Genomic DNA, 19,481 nt, shown 5'->3' with positions numbered 1-19,481 from the left:
TTCATTCACTATTATCTTGTGTTGTCTGTTTTCATCCACCTTGCTACTGTATACTAAACTCACTGCTCTTTTCCTCCTCATTCTGTTTCATGACCTGTCTTGTTTAAGCCTTTGCCCATGTGACTTTATGTGACTACTATTTCGCACTGTCTATCACTGCACACTTATGGCACCTGTCAGCCTGTGACTGACCTGCAATCTATTGCTAATTGTAAAAAGACAGTTAAGGTACTGCAGCAGTATAATGTTTATTCATTGCTCATGTACTGTTTCCTCAAAATATATTTTTTTCATAGACTCCTGGTGTTTCCGACTCATTGCTTCACTTTTTCCTGCAGCTTACTCTATGCCTTTGATCACTGCATTTTTTTTGTACGGTGAGGTCTCAACTACATCCAGCTGCTTGTTCCTAAAATGGATCCAGCTTTAAAACCATGCCATAGTTAAAATTCACTTCCTATAAGAACAAATGGCAGCCCTGTAACATAACCCTTTCATAAATGAGATAGGGCAGTTCTGAGTCAGTGTAGGAAATTAAGTACTTCTTCTGAGCTGGAGGCAAAATCTAAATATGAATTGAATAATTCAGGGCAGTGGGTGCTGTTGACAATATTTTTAGATTTATACAAGAGGAACATAATTCAAACCTGCACTTAGTGAACCCACAGGTCTCAATTTGCCTACAACTCTGTCATTTTTGTTAGTGAAGTTTTAAAACTAACTGAGCCAGAATTAACATTTGCTTTTGTATTCATTCAAAAAACCTTCATTTGGTCTGTTTTATCTCCTTTTGATTTTAAAGAAAACATGTTTTTGTCCAATATCTTTTTTGATGATAGTTTATTTTGTAAAAAGCATGTCTGGATCTTATGAAACTTAAAAAGGCAGCATTTCTTTCACTTACAATATTCAAAATCTATCTAGTGTTTATGAATTCTAAATTGGCCCTGTAGGTGGGTGTGTATGTGACTGGGCCCTGCATAGGAGTGGTTTCCCAACCTGGATTATCTCCTGCCATGGGCCCAATGATGCCAGGATATGCTGTAGCCCCTTACACCCCTGCACAAGAATTAAGTGGTATTGTGAAAGTTGTGTTAGGTTATGTTGCTGGTTTTACTCATCATTTATTTAAGATGTAACCTTGCTCACTGGAATAAGTGAATTTGACAGTAGATTCAACTTTATTGTCATTGTACAGGTACAATGAAATGCAGTTTAGCATCTAAACAGAAATGCGGAGCTAAAATCAACAAATAACATCCAAACATGGGAGTTGTTGTTATCTCAATGTGTCAGGACAGAGTGACAAGCTGAGGAAATGGCATCCTTCATTGACCTATTGGGATGACAGGCAAACTGGTATGGATCTAGTGTAGAAGGTAGACTGGATTTGAGGTGAGCCGGAGCCAGTCTTTCAAATCACTTGGTGATGATGGGGGTGAGTGCAACAGGGCAGTGGTCAATCAGGCTTCCTGGAGATAGTTTAGGCACTGGTACAATTGTTTTGGACTTAAGGCATACAGGAATGACAGCCTGGGTGAAAGACAGATTGAAGATGTTACTGAACACCTAAGACAGTTGTCCAGAGCAAGCCAACAGACGCACCAGTATGCAATCACGACCAACAGCCTTGGGTGCATTCACTTTGGTCAGTGCAGATTGTACAGAGAAGGTGGTAAGTCTGAAGGGCAGTTTTGGTTACAACAAGCATAAAAGTTGTTTAGCTTGTCAGGAAGGGAGACATTATTTGATGTTGAGGTTGTATTCACCTTCCTGTATTCTGTGGTGGTCTGGATGCCTTGCCACATACGTCTGGAGTCAGAGTTTTTGAAATGATCCTCAATTTGTTGCTTGTATTTCTGTTTGGCTCTCCTGATGCCCTTTTTCAGGTTGGCCCTGGATGTGCTGTAGCCCTCATGTGTCTCCAGATCTGAAAGCAGCATCACAAGCTTTCAGTAGGAGTCTAACCTCTCTATTCATTCAAATCTCCTGGTTAGGGAAGGTTTTAGTCTGCTTGTGTGCTGTGATTTCATTAATGCTTGTATTGATATAATCTAGGGCAAAAGATGTGTACCTTTCAATGTCCACTTTCGAGTCCCAAGTGTCATTGGTGGCAAAACAAGCTCCAGTCTGAATACTGAAACTTCTGCTGTACAGTAAAGCAGAGTCTCCTTCTTCAGGACAGACTTTCACCATCCTCACTGAAGGTCTCACACATCTGATGAGTGGTGTGTATTTGTGGAGGAGGAGCAGGTACAGGTGATTCGATTGTCCAAGTTGGTGGGGTGGAAAGGCCTTGTAGGCTTCAGCAGTGTTTGTAAACATGTGATCCAAGATTCAATCTCTTCAAGTGGGGTAGGAGATGTTTTGATGAAACTTGGGGAATACAGTTCTAAAGTTGCAATGACTGAAATTGCCCACAGTAATGAAAGCCCCATCTGAATGCGCCGTTTGTTGTTTGCTAACAGCAGCATGTAGTTCTTTCATTGCAAGCTTAGTGTTGGCATCCAGTGGTACATACACGGCAGTGAAAATAATAGACGTAAATTCCTTCGGGTAAGTAAAAAGGTCTATATTTATTCATCAGATATTGCAGATCAGCAGAGCAATGACCTTCCATTACAAAAGTGTCAACACACCAAGCATTGCTCACATAAATGTACAGACCTCCGCCTTTGATCTTACCGTGTTCTCTATTGTTCTGTCAGCCCTGCAAACACTGTGCCCCCTCCAGCTCAATAGTGTTGTCTGGGATAATGTCATTTAACCATTTTTCTGTGAAAATCATGATGTTGCAGTCCATTATACGTGTGTGTGAAGGGGGGGTTAGCTGAAGCCTTGTGGAATACCTCCAGGCTTTCCTCTAATTTGTGTATGATCTAAAACCTGCTGCTGGTATATCATCTCATTATTTAATGCCTTGTCAAAATTTTTAACAGGGTGACAATTTTTTGCTGCTATCCTGTTGGATGTGTGTAGAAAGGAATAATCTGTAAAGTTTGCTATCACACCATGTCAGAGGTAGGAAGCATACTGTTGAAGTTAGTTTCAAGTCAAATTGACATATGTTTTTTCACAAGTGATCATGATGGAGTTATGGTTAAACAAAATGTGTATACACACCTGCATGTGATAGCTTAGAGATATTTTGCAATTCTAATGGCAAAGGTAGCTTGAGGTGTACAGGGGTGTCAATCTATTTCTGTATCTAAATCTGTGACATATTTTAAACACCAACCAGATAATAGCTGGTGTACTAGTTTTACTATTATGCTTCTCAAACAACAGTTTTGAACTCAGTCAGGTCAGGTTGGGGAGCATGCACGTGTACAGTGCTTTGCCGCACCCACCACACAATGAAACAGCTCGGGATCCTGGTTGGCAACCCCCCCCCATCCCCCCCCAGGCAGACATGCAGTCCAGTCTCACCCTTTGGAAATGACCCTCCATCTGCCGCAGCCAGGTGTTACATGGGCGTAACCTTGGTCTAGTCCAGCCACTCGGGTCCTCAACAATGAGGACCTTACGAGCTGGAACACCTTTGGGGAAACGCACCACATGGCCGTAGTGCCGTAACTGATGCTCCCTCACAATGCAGGGAATGTGCCTCTGTCGGAACTTCATGAGCAACACAAAGTCAAACCAGTGGTACCCAAGGATTCTCCAAAGAAACACAGTACTAAAGTACTGTGTCTCTTGAACTCAGTATGTTAACAAAAATGAAGTGACTCTGTTATAAGAGGTTATTGATTCAGTATATAAGCACAGCGGATTGAGCCTCATTCCAAAATATTACAAACATTACAATTGGATTAGATTGGCAGAGTGGTGGCTCTGAGGCTAGGGATCTGCACTGGCAATCGGAAGGTTGCTGGTTCGAATCCTGTAAAATGCCAAAAGGGACTCTTGAGCAAGGCCCTTAACCTGCAATTGCTAAGCGCTTTGAGTAGTGAGAAAAGCGCTGTATAAATGCAAAGAATTATTATTATTACAATTGGATTTTTTTTTTTTCCAGAAAAAGAAGCAAGTGTGGTGGGATGACTTTCTCTCTGTCACACCCCATCAACCTAAGCAATGACAACTATGCTGTCAACCAGCTGCATTTTGGCAGGCCCTTGGAATACTACTGGCTGTCTTGCATTATTGACATTTCCAGTGTTTGTAACGTTATTGTTTGTACTTTTAACACAGGTTTCTTTATAATGTGAGGATTTTTTGCCCAGTGTTTTCAAACTACATCTTTGTCTGGTTTCTGGATTTGAATTATTGGCTTGCTAACTTGTTTTAAAATGATTTTGCATATGTCAGATGACATCAAACCCAAGTTATCCTTCCACCACAATGTATCACCTCTTTGGAGGTTCAATCTTTTGGGTTTTAATGGATCGTTCTGTTAATTTGGAGATGAACATTGTCGTGATCTGCTCACACGAAATTGCCAAAGTGGTGTAAAGCCTCCAAAATGGTCAAGAAAGCAGGCCAGAATCTCTACTGGTCTGCCTCTAGGGTAGCACACAAAGGCAACATGAGATCAAACAAGAATGATTGGCTTTGCCTACACCAAAGCCAAAATGTGCTTCCAAATTAAAGATAAAGTATATTCTTAAATGTTCCATTTATATCAAAAACACCCAACTAAAGAACAGATGACTGGAAAACCTTGCCTACAAGACTAAATAGCTCAAACCTAGAATCTGTATAAATAAAAGATTTACTTTCAAAACTGCTCTGTAACCAAGAAATCTTAAAGGGCAGAAAGGTACAAAAGGAGTTTCCAAAAAATTCACAAGCAGAGTTTCAACACACAGCCCAAATAGAGTCATCAAAAAATATGGCAAGAAGGTCAAAACATCCAAGAGAAACAAAGAGAAAGAAAGTGCAATAGCAAAACAGAAACACCAACCTCCAAGAGTATACTAATATACCACAGAAGGACTGCAATTCCCATGTGACTTTTCAGGGCTGGAAGCAGTAGCCATGCCTCTTGGGGAACCACCCACAAAATACAAGAGACATGGCAGAAACCAAGTAATTAACAAAAATGGAAAAAATACATACAGTAGTTATATTAAGAGTACACATAAATAACAACATTAACAAAGAATAATAATTAGAAATTAATTAAAATGACATAAAAAGGGAATTTAAACATAATAACGTATTTAGTTGTGTTACTCATAGATGCATTTGGTAATGTAAAAAGAGCAGGAGAAAGTGAAAACATGATTATATGTCAAAGAACAAACTACTAAAATGAGGCGCTGTAAAGAAGTGTGATATATATATATAGTTCCATTAGGATCTGGATTCAGGCAAAATAAGGCTAAGCTTGGTTCCTCTTTCATTTTCCACTACCCTTTTTCCAAAGGTTCCATGTATCACCTAGGAAATTTTGCAACTTGGCTCCTGCTTTGCACATGGAAACAGCACTGACAAGAAACTTTTAAACAAGGCATGGAGACTGATGCACACAATGAGACAACACTGTTGTTGCTCTGGCCCCCATTTCTAAATAAGTATGTTAGATGTTTGGATAGGTGTTGTTTTGTACAATAATCAATTTGTGACCTAAATGAAACTACATGTGCACTGAAGTACATACAATGTGTAAACATAATATGCAATTTAATGTCATGAGTGTTCACCCTGACTTAGAGAATCAGTTAAAACAAAAAAAAAAGAATGAAAAAGAAAAAAATGAGCATTGTGTTGGATGTACGGTAAATAGTGCTGAGATAAAAAGAAATACTAATTTAAGCGTGTAAAGGTGCAGCAACACAGTGCACAATGGCACAGTGATTGGTACTACTACTTTATGGATCCAACATTCTAGGCTTAAAACCCTCACCTATTCCCTCTATCTGTGGAGCCTAATAAAACATGTCTGTGTGCATTTCCCTAAAAGTCATTAGTGTTAGGTTAACTGGCAGATCCAAACTGGCCCCACATAGGAGTGTGCATGAATATGTCTTGCCAACAACCCTGAATTAGATTAAGAGAGTTTGCTATCTGTTGTCAAGTTAATAATTTTAGCTCACTTCGGATGAAATAGTCCACTAAACAAATGCATGTAAAACTGAAACAGCTAGCTTGATTTAACATATGCATGAAATGAATGATGCTACCAACAATCGGATATAAAAATATGAATTTCTTAACCGCTGCTCTGTCCCATATTTGAGGTGTGGAGTCTAGCTTTATTTAATCCAGTTCAATAATTGCAAGAACTTGTGTTGCAAGAAACACAATCATTTACTGTCTGTGTTTCCAGTTACATCTAGGCTGCAGCTGTGCTGTGGTGTGAAGATGGGCCCTGCAGTCATGTAACAGATTCATATAAAACACTGTAAGATCTATTTCTAATCTGAGCCCAAGAGGTGAGAGATAAAAAGAGGATACCATTAATTTAGTGGTTTCCAGCACATCTTCAGTATATGTGTTAGATTTCTAAAGGTTTTAGTGATATTATTTCAGATTGAAAATGTGTTTCATAATAATATTAAATATATAAAGCTACAAGAAAAAACAGAGCACTAATCAGTAACAAAATGGGCAAGAAGTCACTTTATAATAAAAAAAAAACAAATGGTAACTGTTCATAAAAAGGTTTTTAAACTAGAAATCATAACATTCTCAAAGATGTGCTGGTTTGGTTCACTGGTAATTCCAAATAAGTCCTTTGTGAGTGTGAATGTTAAGCATGAGCATGATGGACAGGCCCTGTACACGACTGTTTCTTGCTTTACACCTAGTGATGCCCAAGAAAGCTCCATCCCACATTTAAAATGCCCTGGTGTCCCTTTAGGTTAGGGAAACACTAAGTATGAGGCATCTGTGATTCTAGATGGACATTCAGCACATTTTTAATCCACTAAATTATGTTACTAACTCATAAGAAGCTAGAGCAGAATTACTTCAGTAACTTAAGGCTGCACATGATTTGCTACAGATTGCATTTCTTTACCTGATACTGATATTTACCAGACCAATTATTCTAAGCATTAGGCAAGTTCTAAATCTGCACAGAGTCCCGATCCAATTACAGAGTATATTCACATACACAATTTATACTCCGGCTGGGATGATTTACAATAACCAATTATACAAGCATGCGTGTGTTTGCATTGCGGACCTGAGGGGAATGTGACAACACTACACTGACAGTAACTAGGTTGGGATCTGAACGTAGTTGCCTAGAGCTGTGAGGCTGTATCATTATCTACTGCATCTCTGCCTGCTCTGTTTATTTATTTATTTATTTTAGTATCTATAAACAATTGCTTTTGTTTTGTTCAACTGTTTTCATGATGAACAAATTTCTATCTTGACCTTTGAAAAATATTTCAATATCTGTTTCAGACTAAATGAAGAGTTCATTTTTCACTTGAAACTACCACCTGTCCCAATTTCCATATGTGACTGCTTTTGAGACAGGAAATGAAAGGTTACAATGTGTTACCTACAAACATCTATCTTTATCTCCTGACATTAACTGAGGAATGCCAGACATGCGTGCTCCACATTTATGGAATAGCTGTGCAGTTTTCAGAAGACATTACGTGTATAGCTTTGTTAAATGTGTATAGGCATCCATCCATCCGTTTATTTTCCTAACGGGCTTATCCAGGGTTAGGGTCACAGGGAAACTAGAGGAAATCCCAACAAGCATTAGACGCAAGGCAGAACAATCCCTGAACAAGGTACCAGCAATAGAACAAAAATCACAATATAAACTTTAAAATAGCAAATGTTTTGCATGCACCCAAAATAGTCAGGTAATTGCTGCTTGAAATTAAAAACATTTTATAGTCACACAATGTAAAGTATGTGGAACAGGAAGACGGGGATCAGTGACCAAAGCTCATTGTTGTCAAGGCAAACATGCATTGCCCCTGATGGTGGCTTATTGGTATAGCTCCCTTGGCATTTGTAACATTCCTGTTCAAGTCGCTCTCAGAGTGTAGTGTTTACATTTTCTCATCATGTCTGTGTAGGGTTATATTAAGGTATTTTCATATTCCAAAGACATGCATGTTAAGTCAACCGTTGGCTCTAAACTGGTTAAAAATAGCTGTGCGTTCTCTGTAATAAACTGGCATCCTGTCCAGTGTTACTGTATACGAGAAAAAATATTCATTCACTTCCTTTCCCCAAAAACATATTTTGCTGTACTGTTCAAAGGCTATGGAAGGACTGGTATGTAACTGGGATTTCCAGTCTTTGTACCACAAACGTTTCTCCAGTGGACTTGGCTAGTTGTTTGCCCTCTACTGACTCCGGTGGTTAGATCAACCCATATGTATGTTTGTGTGTGTGTGTGTGTGTGTGTGTGTGTGCGTGTGCGTGTGTGAAACTGTTGAACTCTAGCATGTCAGCTGAAACTGCAAAAACTAACATCACAACAGAGTTAATTATTTGACTTTTAAATACTATATATTTAGCTGGCCCCCAATAATAATAATTAAATGTATACAATAATAGATAAAAAAAATCACAAGTATGTAATCTAAGGGGCAAGTAAAAACAGTAAATAAAATAAATACAAGTATAAAAGAAATATATAAAAAACAAGATAAAAGTAGGTTACAGTAAAAAAAGAGATTCAAAACAAGACACAGATTCATTAAGCATAAATTCCTCCAGCAAGTCATTGAAGAGCTGAAGTGCTCTAACCACAAAAGTACAGTTCCATTTAGTCTTTAAACTAGCTAAGGTACATGAGGAGCTAATAATTTACACATGGAATCAATGGCCAGACCATCACTAAAATCTTACAAACGTGCCTGAACCAGACTAAAACCTGCAACGATATGGTAAAACAGAAGTGAGGTGTTCACTCTGCTTGGTTTTAAGTACAATTCTGGCCTCAGTATTTGGTACCATATGGAGCTTTCTCAATAAGACATGGTTAAGAGACCACTGCAGGTGTCCAGGCATGAAGACACTAAAGAGTGCATAATGATTGTTGTATCTGTAAAATTCAGATCTGATCTTCTGGTCTTTGAGATTTTTAAGGTGATAAAAACATGGCTACATAACATTTTATGTGTTTTTTCAAAATTTGGACAAGAATCAAACACAACGCCCAGTTTCTTCATAACAGATCTATCGTTCTTTGACATTGGGCCAAGAGATGACCTAATTTGACTATGCAAGTGATGTGGGAGTAGTATGACAATATCTTACTTGTCTGAGTTTACTTGAAGAAAATTCTGAGTCAGCCAGACCTTAATATCTGCCAAGTAGTTGCTTCACTGAAAGATGTAATTAAGTGATATTGGACTTGTGGAAGAAGGAGATGTTGTATCTATTATGTCACCAAAGAAGAAGCATGTTTAAGGAGAAAAGGATTGGTCCTAGGATTGAAAACTGGAGTACTTCACAAGTTAACAAAGAAGAAAAGGAAATGTAATCCCCAACTGCCACAAAAATCCTGTAATTTGTCATTAACATGTGAACCATTACAAGGCAAGTTGCCAGTATAACAACCTAATCCTGTAATCTATCAATTAATATGCAGTGATCTATTGTGGTACTCAGGTAAATTAATACAAGCAAAGAACAGTTACCTCCTTCAGCATTCATTAATATATCATTATGACATGTCACTTTTTAATCTGCTTAATGAAGACCAGGTTCACAGGAGATTATATCATCTAGCACAGCGCACAAAGCACAAACAAACCCTGAACAGGTCGCCAGTCCATTGCAGGTCAACCACACACACAAATTACAACCCACGGCCAATTTAGCAATACCAATTCACCAAACCTGCCTGACTTTAGACTGTGGGAGGAAACCCACACAGACACAGGAAGAACATGCAAACTCCATGCAGAGAAGACCTGGGATATGAACCCTGGTCTTATTACTGCAAGGCAGAGCACTATTACAGCAAGAAGACTAGTAACTGGAAAAATAGAATTATAAGTGTGATATTTAAAAAAGATAATTTATTTTTTAAATTTGATGTTTTATAAAGATTAAAGAGAGAATTTTTTCAGGATTTTTGAGATAGAAGATAACTTCAAAATTTGCCAATAGATAAAAAGAGGCTAAACATATGATGTCTTAAAACATTTAGGGATACTGCTAGAAGACAGGGAATGATCAATAATGGACAGCATATATGAAGATATTACATATAGCACTTTATTAACTCAAATTTGAGCTGCACAGCCTCAACAGGGCTGGAAGAAGGTTTTAAGATTCCGACCTAATCTTTAAATCGTTCATTGAAATAAGCAGAAAATGAATTAACGCAAAGTGGTTTAGACAGGATGCTCCTTGAAAAGATTTGATACTCTCAGTCTTATCAGTGACAATGAATTAAAACAACACATTCTTTAGTAGGGAATTCACATAGGTAAAAACTGACTGGATTTAGAAGGCAATTAACTATATTAAACAAAAAAGACTATACTTATTGGTAATAATTTAATTAGAAAAATATTTGGCTCTCTTTTTCTTAACCAGCTTGTTGAATAATGTCATTAACACGTTCATTAATAGAGGGTGAGACTGAAATCCTATTATCATCACCAATATTTGACCTACATTATCTTTAAAGATTGAGAATATTTTCGCTAATCTAAGCAAACACTTTTATTACATTTATTTATGAATTTTATGGGTGCCACTGCATCTAGAGTGGATGAGTAGAGACAGATAAAATAGTTTACTAATCAATTAACATTAGAAAACTGTAATATGTCTTCATTCACTGAAAGTATAGATGCAAATATAAAGACAGTATATTTATCAAGATGAAAAGTACCATATGAGTCTGATTAAAGGTGACAGTTAAAATGACAATTATAAATACAATACAGGAATGATCCAACACAAAAAGATCCACAAGACTAAGGAAGGAAATACATCATATGTAAGCACCAGATCTAATGTATTACCAATGTTATGAGCTGTTTAAAGGTAAATTACTCAAGAAACCCATGTTGGATTTGGGAGAGCAGTAGATAGCAACACCAATACTAAATAAATTGACTATACAGTAATCCCTCGCTATATCGCGCTTCGCCTTTCGCGGCTTCACTCCATCGCGGATTTTATATGTAAGCATATTTAAATATATATCGCGGATTTTTTGCTGGTTCGCGGATTTCTGAGGACAATGGGTCTTTTAATTTCTGGTACATGCTTCCTCAGTTGGTTTGCCCAGTTGATTTCATACAAGGGACGCTATTGGCAGATGGCTGAGAAGCTACCCAACTTACTTTTCTCTGTCTCTCTCTTGAGCTGACTATCTGTGATCCTGACGTAGAGGGATTGAGCAGGGGGGCTGTTCGCACACCTAGACGATACGGACGCTCGTCTAAAAATGCTGAAAGATTATCTTCACTTTGCTACCTTCTGTGTGCAGCTTTTAAGTATGCTGCACAGTGCTTCGCATACTTAAAAGCTCGAAGGGCACGTATTGATTTTTGACTTTGTTTTTCTCTCTCTCTCTCTATCTCTGCTCCTGACGGAGGGGGTGTGAGCTGCCGCCTTCAACAGCTTTGTACCGGCGGTGCTTCGCATACTTACAAGCCAAACAGCACTATTGATTTGTTTGCTCCTTTGAAGAGGAAGATATGTTTGCATTCTTTTAATTGTGAGACGGAACTGTCATCTCTGTCTTGTCATGGAGCACAGTTTAAACTTTTGAAAAAGAGACAAATGTTTGTTTGCAGTGTTTGAATAACGTTCCTGTCTCTTTACAACCTCCTGTGTTTCTGCGCAAATCTGTGATCCAAGCATGACAATATAAAAATAACCATATAAACATATGGTTTCTACTTCGCGGATTTTCTTATTTCGCGGGTGGCTCTGGAACGCAACCCCCACGATGGAGGAGGGATTACTGTACTAAATAAAAAGACCTTAAAACTTAAAATGTCTCATACTTTTATGGATCTGCATTTAAAGCAATGGCTACCAACAATAATTAAACCCTTACCACTACTGTCTATTTTGGGCTGAGAAATGGTCAGTAAGATTAAGAGACTCCTGTGACAGTTATCCCCAAGCTTTAACTACTGTATGTCTGTATGCTAAAAAAGTAAAATCAAATTTGGCTTAAATAATAATTTTAATAATTTACTCAAGATAAATGGCTTATTAGAGAGTGATCTAACATAAATAGATCAGAAAGAAAAGCAGGTGTAGCTGACTTAATGTTGATAAATTCTAATATTAAGCTATTAATTTGACTTATACTAATAATTAACAGATATATGACCAAAGACAACAGTGAAATCAACACCAGAGCTACTAAGTCAATCAATCCAAGCAGCGGTAGAATAAAAGACAAACAGATAAGAGGTTTGAAAGCTACACACCCAGCATAGTAAAGTGGGCATTACTGTTATTATTGTGAAGCTGAAATTATCTAGTGTAAGCTCAAAATAAAAGGCATAAAAATATAAGTATTATCAAATAAACAGTCACACTTATTCCACTTTAAAAGTAGAATTTCAATATGTAATGAAAGTTAAAATTGACACATTGAAGGAAAAAAATTATACTTAATGCAACAAGTGCCCCATACAGACAGAAAACATGTTTTACTGTATATTAAGCAATTTAATGTTTACTGACTAATATTTAGGAAATGAGCCAGCTACATAACAGAATTTTTACCATATCAACATTTCATATACTATATACATATATACTGTATACATACTGTATAATCAATCTCCTTTCCATGCCAAGACCTGGAGGAGGAAGGATGTTACAGCAGCTACAACGGGACTGACACCTGGGATGGAGTCAGGAACCAGGAATGTCAGCACAGTAGACTGGGTGGCAACATCCTGTCTGGCATATCCCAGTGTAGATTCCTGCAGGGCAACATGGGAGTTGTGGTCCCATGGGCCTGCCCTGCCGGGTTCTCTGGGGGCCACCAGGACAAGCTCTTGGACAGTAATAATACAGGGACTGTGGTGGTCTGTTCTTCCAAGGGGCAACAGATTAAGCATCAGAAGTACTCCAGGGTCCGGATTTAAAAGAGAGCCCTCCACTCAATTCAGGGAAGCTGGAGTCGGGTGTGGAGGAAGGAGTGGAGGTGAAGAAAGAGAAAAGAAGAGAAACAGTTGTGCTGTTATGTTTAATAAATGAAGCCTATATGAAAGTATTGTAAAAGTACTATAGTTGAATTGGGACTGTTGTGGTACAATTGTGTCTGGGGGTTTGGCACTCCGTGGTTTCACCTACATACCCATTTATTTGTATATGTGTCTTTGAATGCAACAAAAAAAAAATCACAATAAAATAAATGTTCATTTTCCATGAATGCCTCACAAGTTAACAAAAACAATTTAAACTGTATGTGGCAAGGATGAGTTTAATAGTTTGGACATAGTAAACATACAGTGGGGGAAATAAGTATTCAATCTCCTGCTGAATTTGTAAGTTTGCTCACTTACAAAGAAATGAACAGTCCATAACTTTTACGGTAGTTTCATTTGAATCTGTGTGCTTTATACACATAAGGAGTTGAGACCAGGAGTAACTGTAATTGATTGATTGATTGCAATATGTGTGCCACAGGGGCACACAGCCAATCTGTTGGAGGCAGAATTCTGCCTGGGTTGTAGGGGGATCAAATACTTATTTCACTCAATGACATGCAAATCAATTTATAACTTTTATGTAATGTATTTTTTCTGGATTTTTTGTTGATATTCTGTCTCTCACCATTAAAATGAAACTACCATAAAAATTAGAGACTGTTCATTTCTTTGTAAGTGAGCAAACATACAAATTCAGTAGGGGATCAAATACTTATTTCCCCCATTGTATATAGTATATAAAAAACCCAGATGAAAGAAAGTATAGAATTCTAACCCCATCAGAACAGTAAGAGTTATTCATTAAGAGTATAGTAATCTGTCTACTTTTACATGATGGAAATAAATGCTAGACTAATAACAATGCAATAGTTTTAACTGCGAAGAAATATATTTTAATACTAAATACATTATGAAAGTATTTTTCCTTAGAACATTACAGTTTATCAATACATTGTAGCATTGTAAAGTGTTTTACAAGGTGGTCAAACAGTTTTTGGTACTGTGTATTACACAGTTATTATAATTGTCAGCACTGCTGTTATGCATCATAAGAGGGCAGTTTAATAATTGCTTCTGTTTTTCATTTCTATAATGTAATGGCAATGCTGGCATAAACATTTAAGTTATAGTTCAACATTTCTTGTTTTTACAAAACAGAATGAAATTATTGTACAATATTATACTTGACAAAACCTTTTTTTTATTTGAACATATTTAATGTGGCATTGTTCTTTTTGGAACCAAGAATAAAATACCAATGAGGAATAGTATGAAGGAAGGCTTAACTATTAACAGTAAGAAACAGTATGCACTAAATCCTATTACACAGATAATAAAGTCTAACATTCTTAAATCTGCATAATCCCATAACGGGTTGGGGGGGGGGGGGGGCTGCCAAAGCCTATCCTTATAACAGCAGTATTAAGGGACCCCTAATGCCAATTTAGAATATTCTTAATCCAGTATAGGATAGAGGATAAAGGAAAGCTAGACTAACCAGAAAAAAAACAAATAGAATTTTGAAGTACATGCAAATTCCAATCAGACTCATGGATGTAGAATTTAGACCTAGGGCACCAGACCCATAAGGTCACAGCACTAACTATATCACCATTGTGCCATCTATCAATTACAAGAGATTTGGTTTTATAGTTGTTGCATAGTGTATATATGCTTTTATAATATATGAGGGACATTCAAAAGGTTTCTGCACTTTTATATTTTCGTTGGAAACGATAAAGGCAGGAGGAATAGTAATTGGGCATTAAAAGGTTGGTATGACGCAGGGAAAATTGCATCGCAAACGAAGGTGACTATGTATAAAAGTAATAGTATAGAAGAATAAAAGAATTTGTATAGTACAGTATAAAAGAATTTGTTTTTGAAATTCTTAATGAATAGAGTTTAAAAAAAAGTGCAGAAACTTTTTGAACGTCTCTTGTATTAAATATTTAAATATCTATTTAAAAAGTCCATCTAACTAAAAATCTGAATTTGTGTAGCATAGTGGTGTATCAGTTTGCAATGCTGCCTTGCAGGTCATAATTGTCAGGTTTGATTTTGGATTTGGATATATTGCATGTGTATGTTTTCTGTGTACTTGTGTGGTCTTTCTCACACACAGTCCAGATTGATTTCCTCTACTGTGATTGTAACAGGAGTGTGTGTGTGTGTGTCTTGTAATGAACAGATACGCCTTGCAGGAACATATGCCCTGTTCACCTGTTGCTGTAGAAAAAGCCTCATGGTACTTACTTCACTTATGATCCTGATTAGGATATGAAAGTTTTAAAATGAATAGTTTTGGTAACAGAACCTAAAATAAAATTCAGATTACTGTAGTAGTATATAGTTTAATAGGAAAGAACCATAAAGAAGAGGGGTTAGAGGTCAACTCTGAATTGTACCAACTAAACGAATGGAAAATATAACGTGATTAAGTAGACATTGTTGTAGACAATCAACTTTTTTGCTTACAGGTTGCCACAAACAATAACAGTCAAATAATTTATTTATAAAATTGCAAAAGAATTGCACTTTAGGATTTTACATGAAGAAGGTCATAAATAAAAATTAGAGTTCAACTGTTAGAAGTGTTCCTTTTAAATCACACTTAATTTTGCATCAATTTATTCAGTTAACACAAAATACTGATAACAGTGTTATATAAAGCAGAAAACAAACTCTCTTAAATAAAATCACTCAATAACAAATAACATGTGTGGGTGAAGAACACAATGTAATGGAAATGATTTTCTATTAGTAATGTCTATGGGAACTGACTGTAATTTGGAGTGACGTACAATGACCTGACAGTACATATCCTATTTTCATAATTAACTAATGTTATAAATTAAAGAGAAAAAACTTTCTGGCGGACCTTTCTTCTTCCTGTTAACTTATTTTTAAAATAATAGCTACTGCTTATCATATAAAATTCTCTTTGATATATATATATATAAATAAAACAGTGTGGTATGCATAATAGTTTCTGTAGAATTTTTGAACAAAAAACAAATCTACATAACAAATAAAATAAAAAAAACAACTTACCGCAAACCTTTGTATGTATTCTGATACACTGAATCCACCTGTACGTAGCAGAAGAGATCGATAGAAAGATGTCCCCATTATTCTATTTCTAGCATTTTTACTGTTTTGTCGTTCACTGCCTTCATACAAAGCAATGGAAAAAGTAGGCCAGATGAGTAAGTAATTGTGCTGGAACTTAAACAGTGTGATGTAAGGCAGACATTGTATCTTATCAGCCACTTCAGTAAGCATTCATAATATCCCATTCTGATATCACTAGTGCTGCACCACTGCAAAATACATTGCTTAGCCACTTCCTGTAAAAAGATAACAGCTGCTATAGATTACATCAGGTATTTAGGAAATATGAGAGACAGAGACAGAGAGAGAGAAAGAGACTATAAATAGCACTAATTTTGTTCTATTGTGTGGAAAATTCTTTGGTAGGTGTTTCTTCAAGTGTGGAGTAAACAAATACTTCAACCTTGCATGTTAAGAGAAATGAGTAAATTTGATCAACAGAAGGGCATTACAATGCTTCCAGGAAGAATGTGCTTTCATTTTTAAAATTAATATTTATTTTACTAATTTGGTTCCATTAGTGAACTGCCATTACGAAGAAACAATGATGCTGACTTATTTCTTGGTCAAAGCTGAGTTTACTTCTGGCTTAGGGTTGTTCTTAGTAATTTCAAGGCAATTACCTCATGAAAGCAGCTAAGAGTCCCTAGAGTAACTACATCTGTGAGCCCATGATCAGTCTGAAGAAAAAGTCACTAAGGTTCCTGCTTGTTGTTCTTAGCAGTAGGATCTCACGTTGAAGAATTACACTGGTCCCCTGCTAATTTGTGGCCTTGTTTTCTCTGCTACTGTAGAAAGCCATGCAGCCTTACAATATTACAGGATAACTGTAGAAAAGGACAAACTGAGCAAGTAATGAAAAGAACAAATACAATAAGAAATTAGGAATTGACTACCAAGATCAGAAGGCTGCAGATATTTCAATACATTAAAGTTTTCAGTAAAAAAGCAAGGTTCATGGTTGCTTTATTTAGTCATGCTTACACAACAAAACATGAAATTTGCCTTCTCGGTTGCATCTAATAACAAGAAAGAAAGAAATGAAACAAAACACAGAGAGACAAGACAGGTTAAGGTAAGGTGGTTTGATAATGTATATTTACACAAAAATTGTTACAGGATACATATCAAACCTTAATCATTTTCTCCAATATTCCTTATTAATAAGTCATATGGCACTAGGAAGAAAGGAATTTCTGGAGCAATTTGTGTAGGTTTTCAAAGCGACTGTCCTTCCTGATTTACTGAAGTTAAGTTCTACATATAATGGATGTCTGTCGTCAGTTGAGATTATTTCTAGTTTCTTTAGCATTGTCCCCGACACACACTTGCCAGATCATCTACATCAGTCCCATTAACTTTAGCTGCATGCTTAGTAATCTGCTGGAGCTTTTTTAAAAATTTGGTTTGTTAGACCACTAAACCAGGCAATGAAACTGAAAGTGATAACAGACTGAATCATACTGCGAAAGAAGGACAACATGAGGTCCTTGTCTACTTTAAATAGCTTGAGTTTACGGAGGAGAAATAAACGCCAATTGCATTTAGAGAATATTTTTTTTTGTATTTGCATTCCAGTTAAGATTGTTATCTAAGTTAGTTTCTAAGTATTCATATTCATTCACTATTTCTACCTCCTCCCCCAAAACAACAATGGGTGATCATACACATTTCTGTCCCTTTAAATCAAATATCATTTCTTTAGTCTTTTTTACATTTAGAGTGAGAAAGTTTTTATTACACCAGTTTACCATACAGTGCATTTGATTTAGATAGTGGCTTTCATCCTCTGGAACAAACCATAGAGAAGATGTCTTGGGACTGCCCAATTGAATGTATTATTTTAAAATTGTGATTTCAATAATATACAGTTTTATAAACACAGAAAATTATTATTATATTTACACATTCATAAGCTGGCAGAAGGATATCACACATCACATTATAACTGGTCATGTTTTGAACTAGCAGCACTCACAATTCCACAATACAGTTAAAAAAAACTCAATTCAGCCTGGTTTAAAAACCTGTGTAGTTGTATTTATAATATAAATGGATAAGCTTTTGTTCATTTGGTAGCACTTTCTCTTGCACCTTACAAAATCCCTAAAAGCACAAAAGCTGTTCCATTCTTTTCATGGCACCATGCCAAGCCTTTTCTGATCTTCCTCTATGTGCTCACTGTGTGAAATGTATTTTGCAGTAAAGTACAACTCCTTCATTTAGCAGAGTTGCTTTTAAAAATTCAGAACATAAGGACTAAACCTGTAAAGAGAACTTTAATTAAAGAAATGTTATACAATATCCAGGATTTTTACAAACTGACTGTTTCTTACATTTTACCATATGCAATACATATTATAATTACCGTACATATTTTTTAAACCATTATTTATAATTATATTGCATTATAACTGAATAATAAGTATATTATGGGAAAACAACAAACCCTACCACATTATGTATTATTAATTGTTTTATTTATAGCGCCACCTTAGGAGACTAACGTAAGAACTGTTCTTGTACCCTGCTGGATCAGACCTCCCATTCAGAAGGCAAGAAAAAAAATGTATACAGTCTCATACAACAGAAAAAATATCAGCAATGGGTGCAATGGACATAGGAGAGATGAATGAAGATTACCTTATTTTATATTAATTTTGTTTTTATTCTTCATAGAGAAACAGGAGTGACATTTTTCAACATAAGGCTTTGGTTTAAAGAAAGGCAATGCAAAACATGACAAGGTGCAAGTTTTCAACTTTTTGAAATTTACCTCTTCTGCACTTTAGAACTGTCTAGGACAGAGAGAGAGAGAGAAAGGAAAAATGCATCAGAAAAATAAGTAAAAGTAATGAGAATTTAAAAAGTCAATGCATCTTACTGTACTGAATCACACATAATATATTGAGATGCACGGTATTTTTAGCTGAAAATGATCAAACTGTATGACAACAATGAAACATTTTAAACATGTAGTCATTGATCTGAACTGTACTGCAACTTTAGGAGGTCACAGTCTGCTGCGTTGTATGCCTATTTGACAGACAGCTGCCATTTTGGATGTTGGGCTCTGGTGTAGACTCTGAAATTTTAATCAGTTGGTCTCCTTATAAAACGATGTAATTACAGAATGAACTGCAACAGTAACACCTACACTCAAGACAATAATGGGCATTTCTAAGCAAAAAACAGAAACAGTAAGAACTAATATTTATATTAACCCATTCAACATGATAATATATGAGGGGGAGTCAAGCTAAAGTTAGAAAATGGGACAAACCTTAACAAAAC

General features: G+C 36.3%; 1 protein-coding gene across 1 annotated transcript in view; it reads right to left on the bottom strand.

Annotated features, from left to right (window-relative positions):
• mylk3 (myosin light chain kinase 3) overlaps nucleotides 1–16,419 on the bottom strand; it is an 83,834-nt gene extending 67,415 nt beyond the window's left edge. The window contains exon 1 of the mRNA XM_028809655.2: nucleotides 16,128–16,419. Within this exon, the coding sequence (XP_028665488.2) occupies nucleotides 16,128–16,358 (231 nt within the window). The 5' untranslated portion in view covers nucleotides 16,359–16,419. The remainder of the gene's footprint in view (nucleotides 1–16,127) is intronic.
• Nucleotides 16,420–19,481: the final 3,062 nt, after the last annotated feature.

This window comes from Erpetoichthys calabaricus, chromosome 9, assembly GCF_900747795.2.
Source record: "Erpetoichthys calabaricus chromosome 9, fErpCal1.3, whole genome shotgun sequence".
Taxonomy (NCBI): Eukaryota; Metazoa; Chordata; class Cladistia; order Polypteriformes; family Polypteridae; genus Erpetoichthys; species Erpetoichthys calabaricus.
This window is presented reverse-complemented; position numbering and strand designations above follow the sequence as displayed.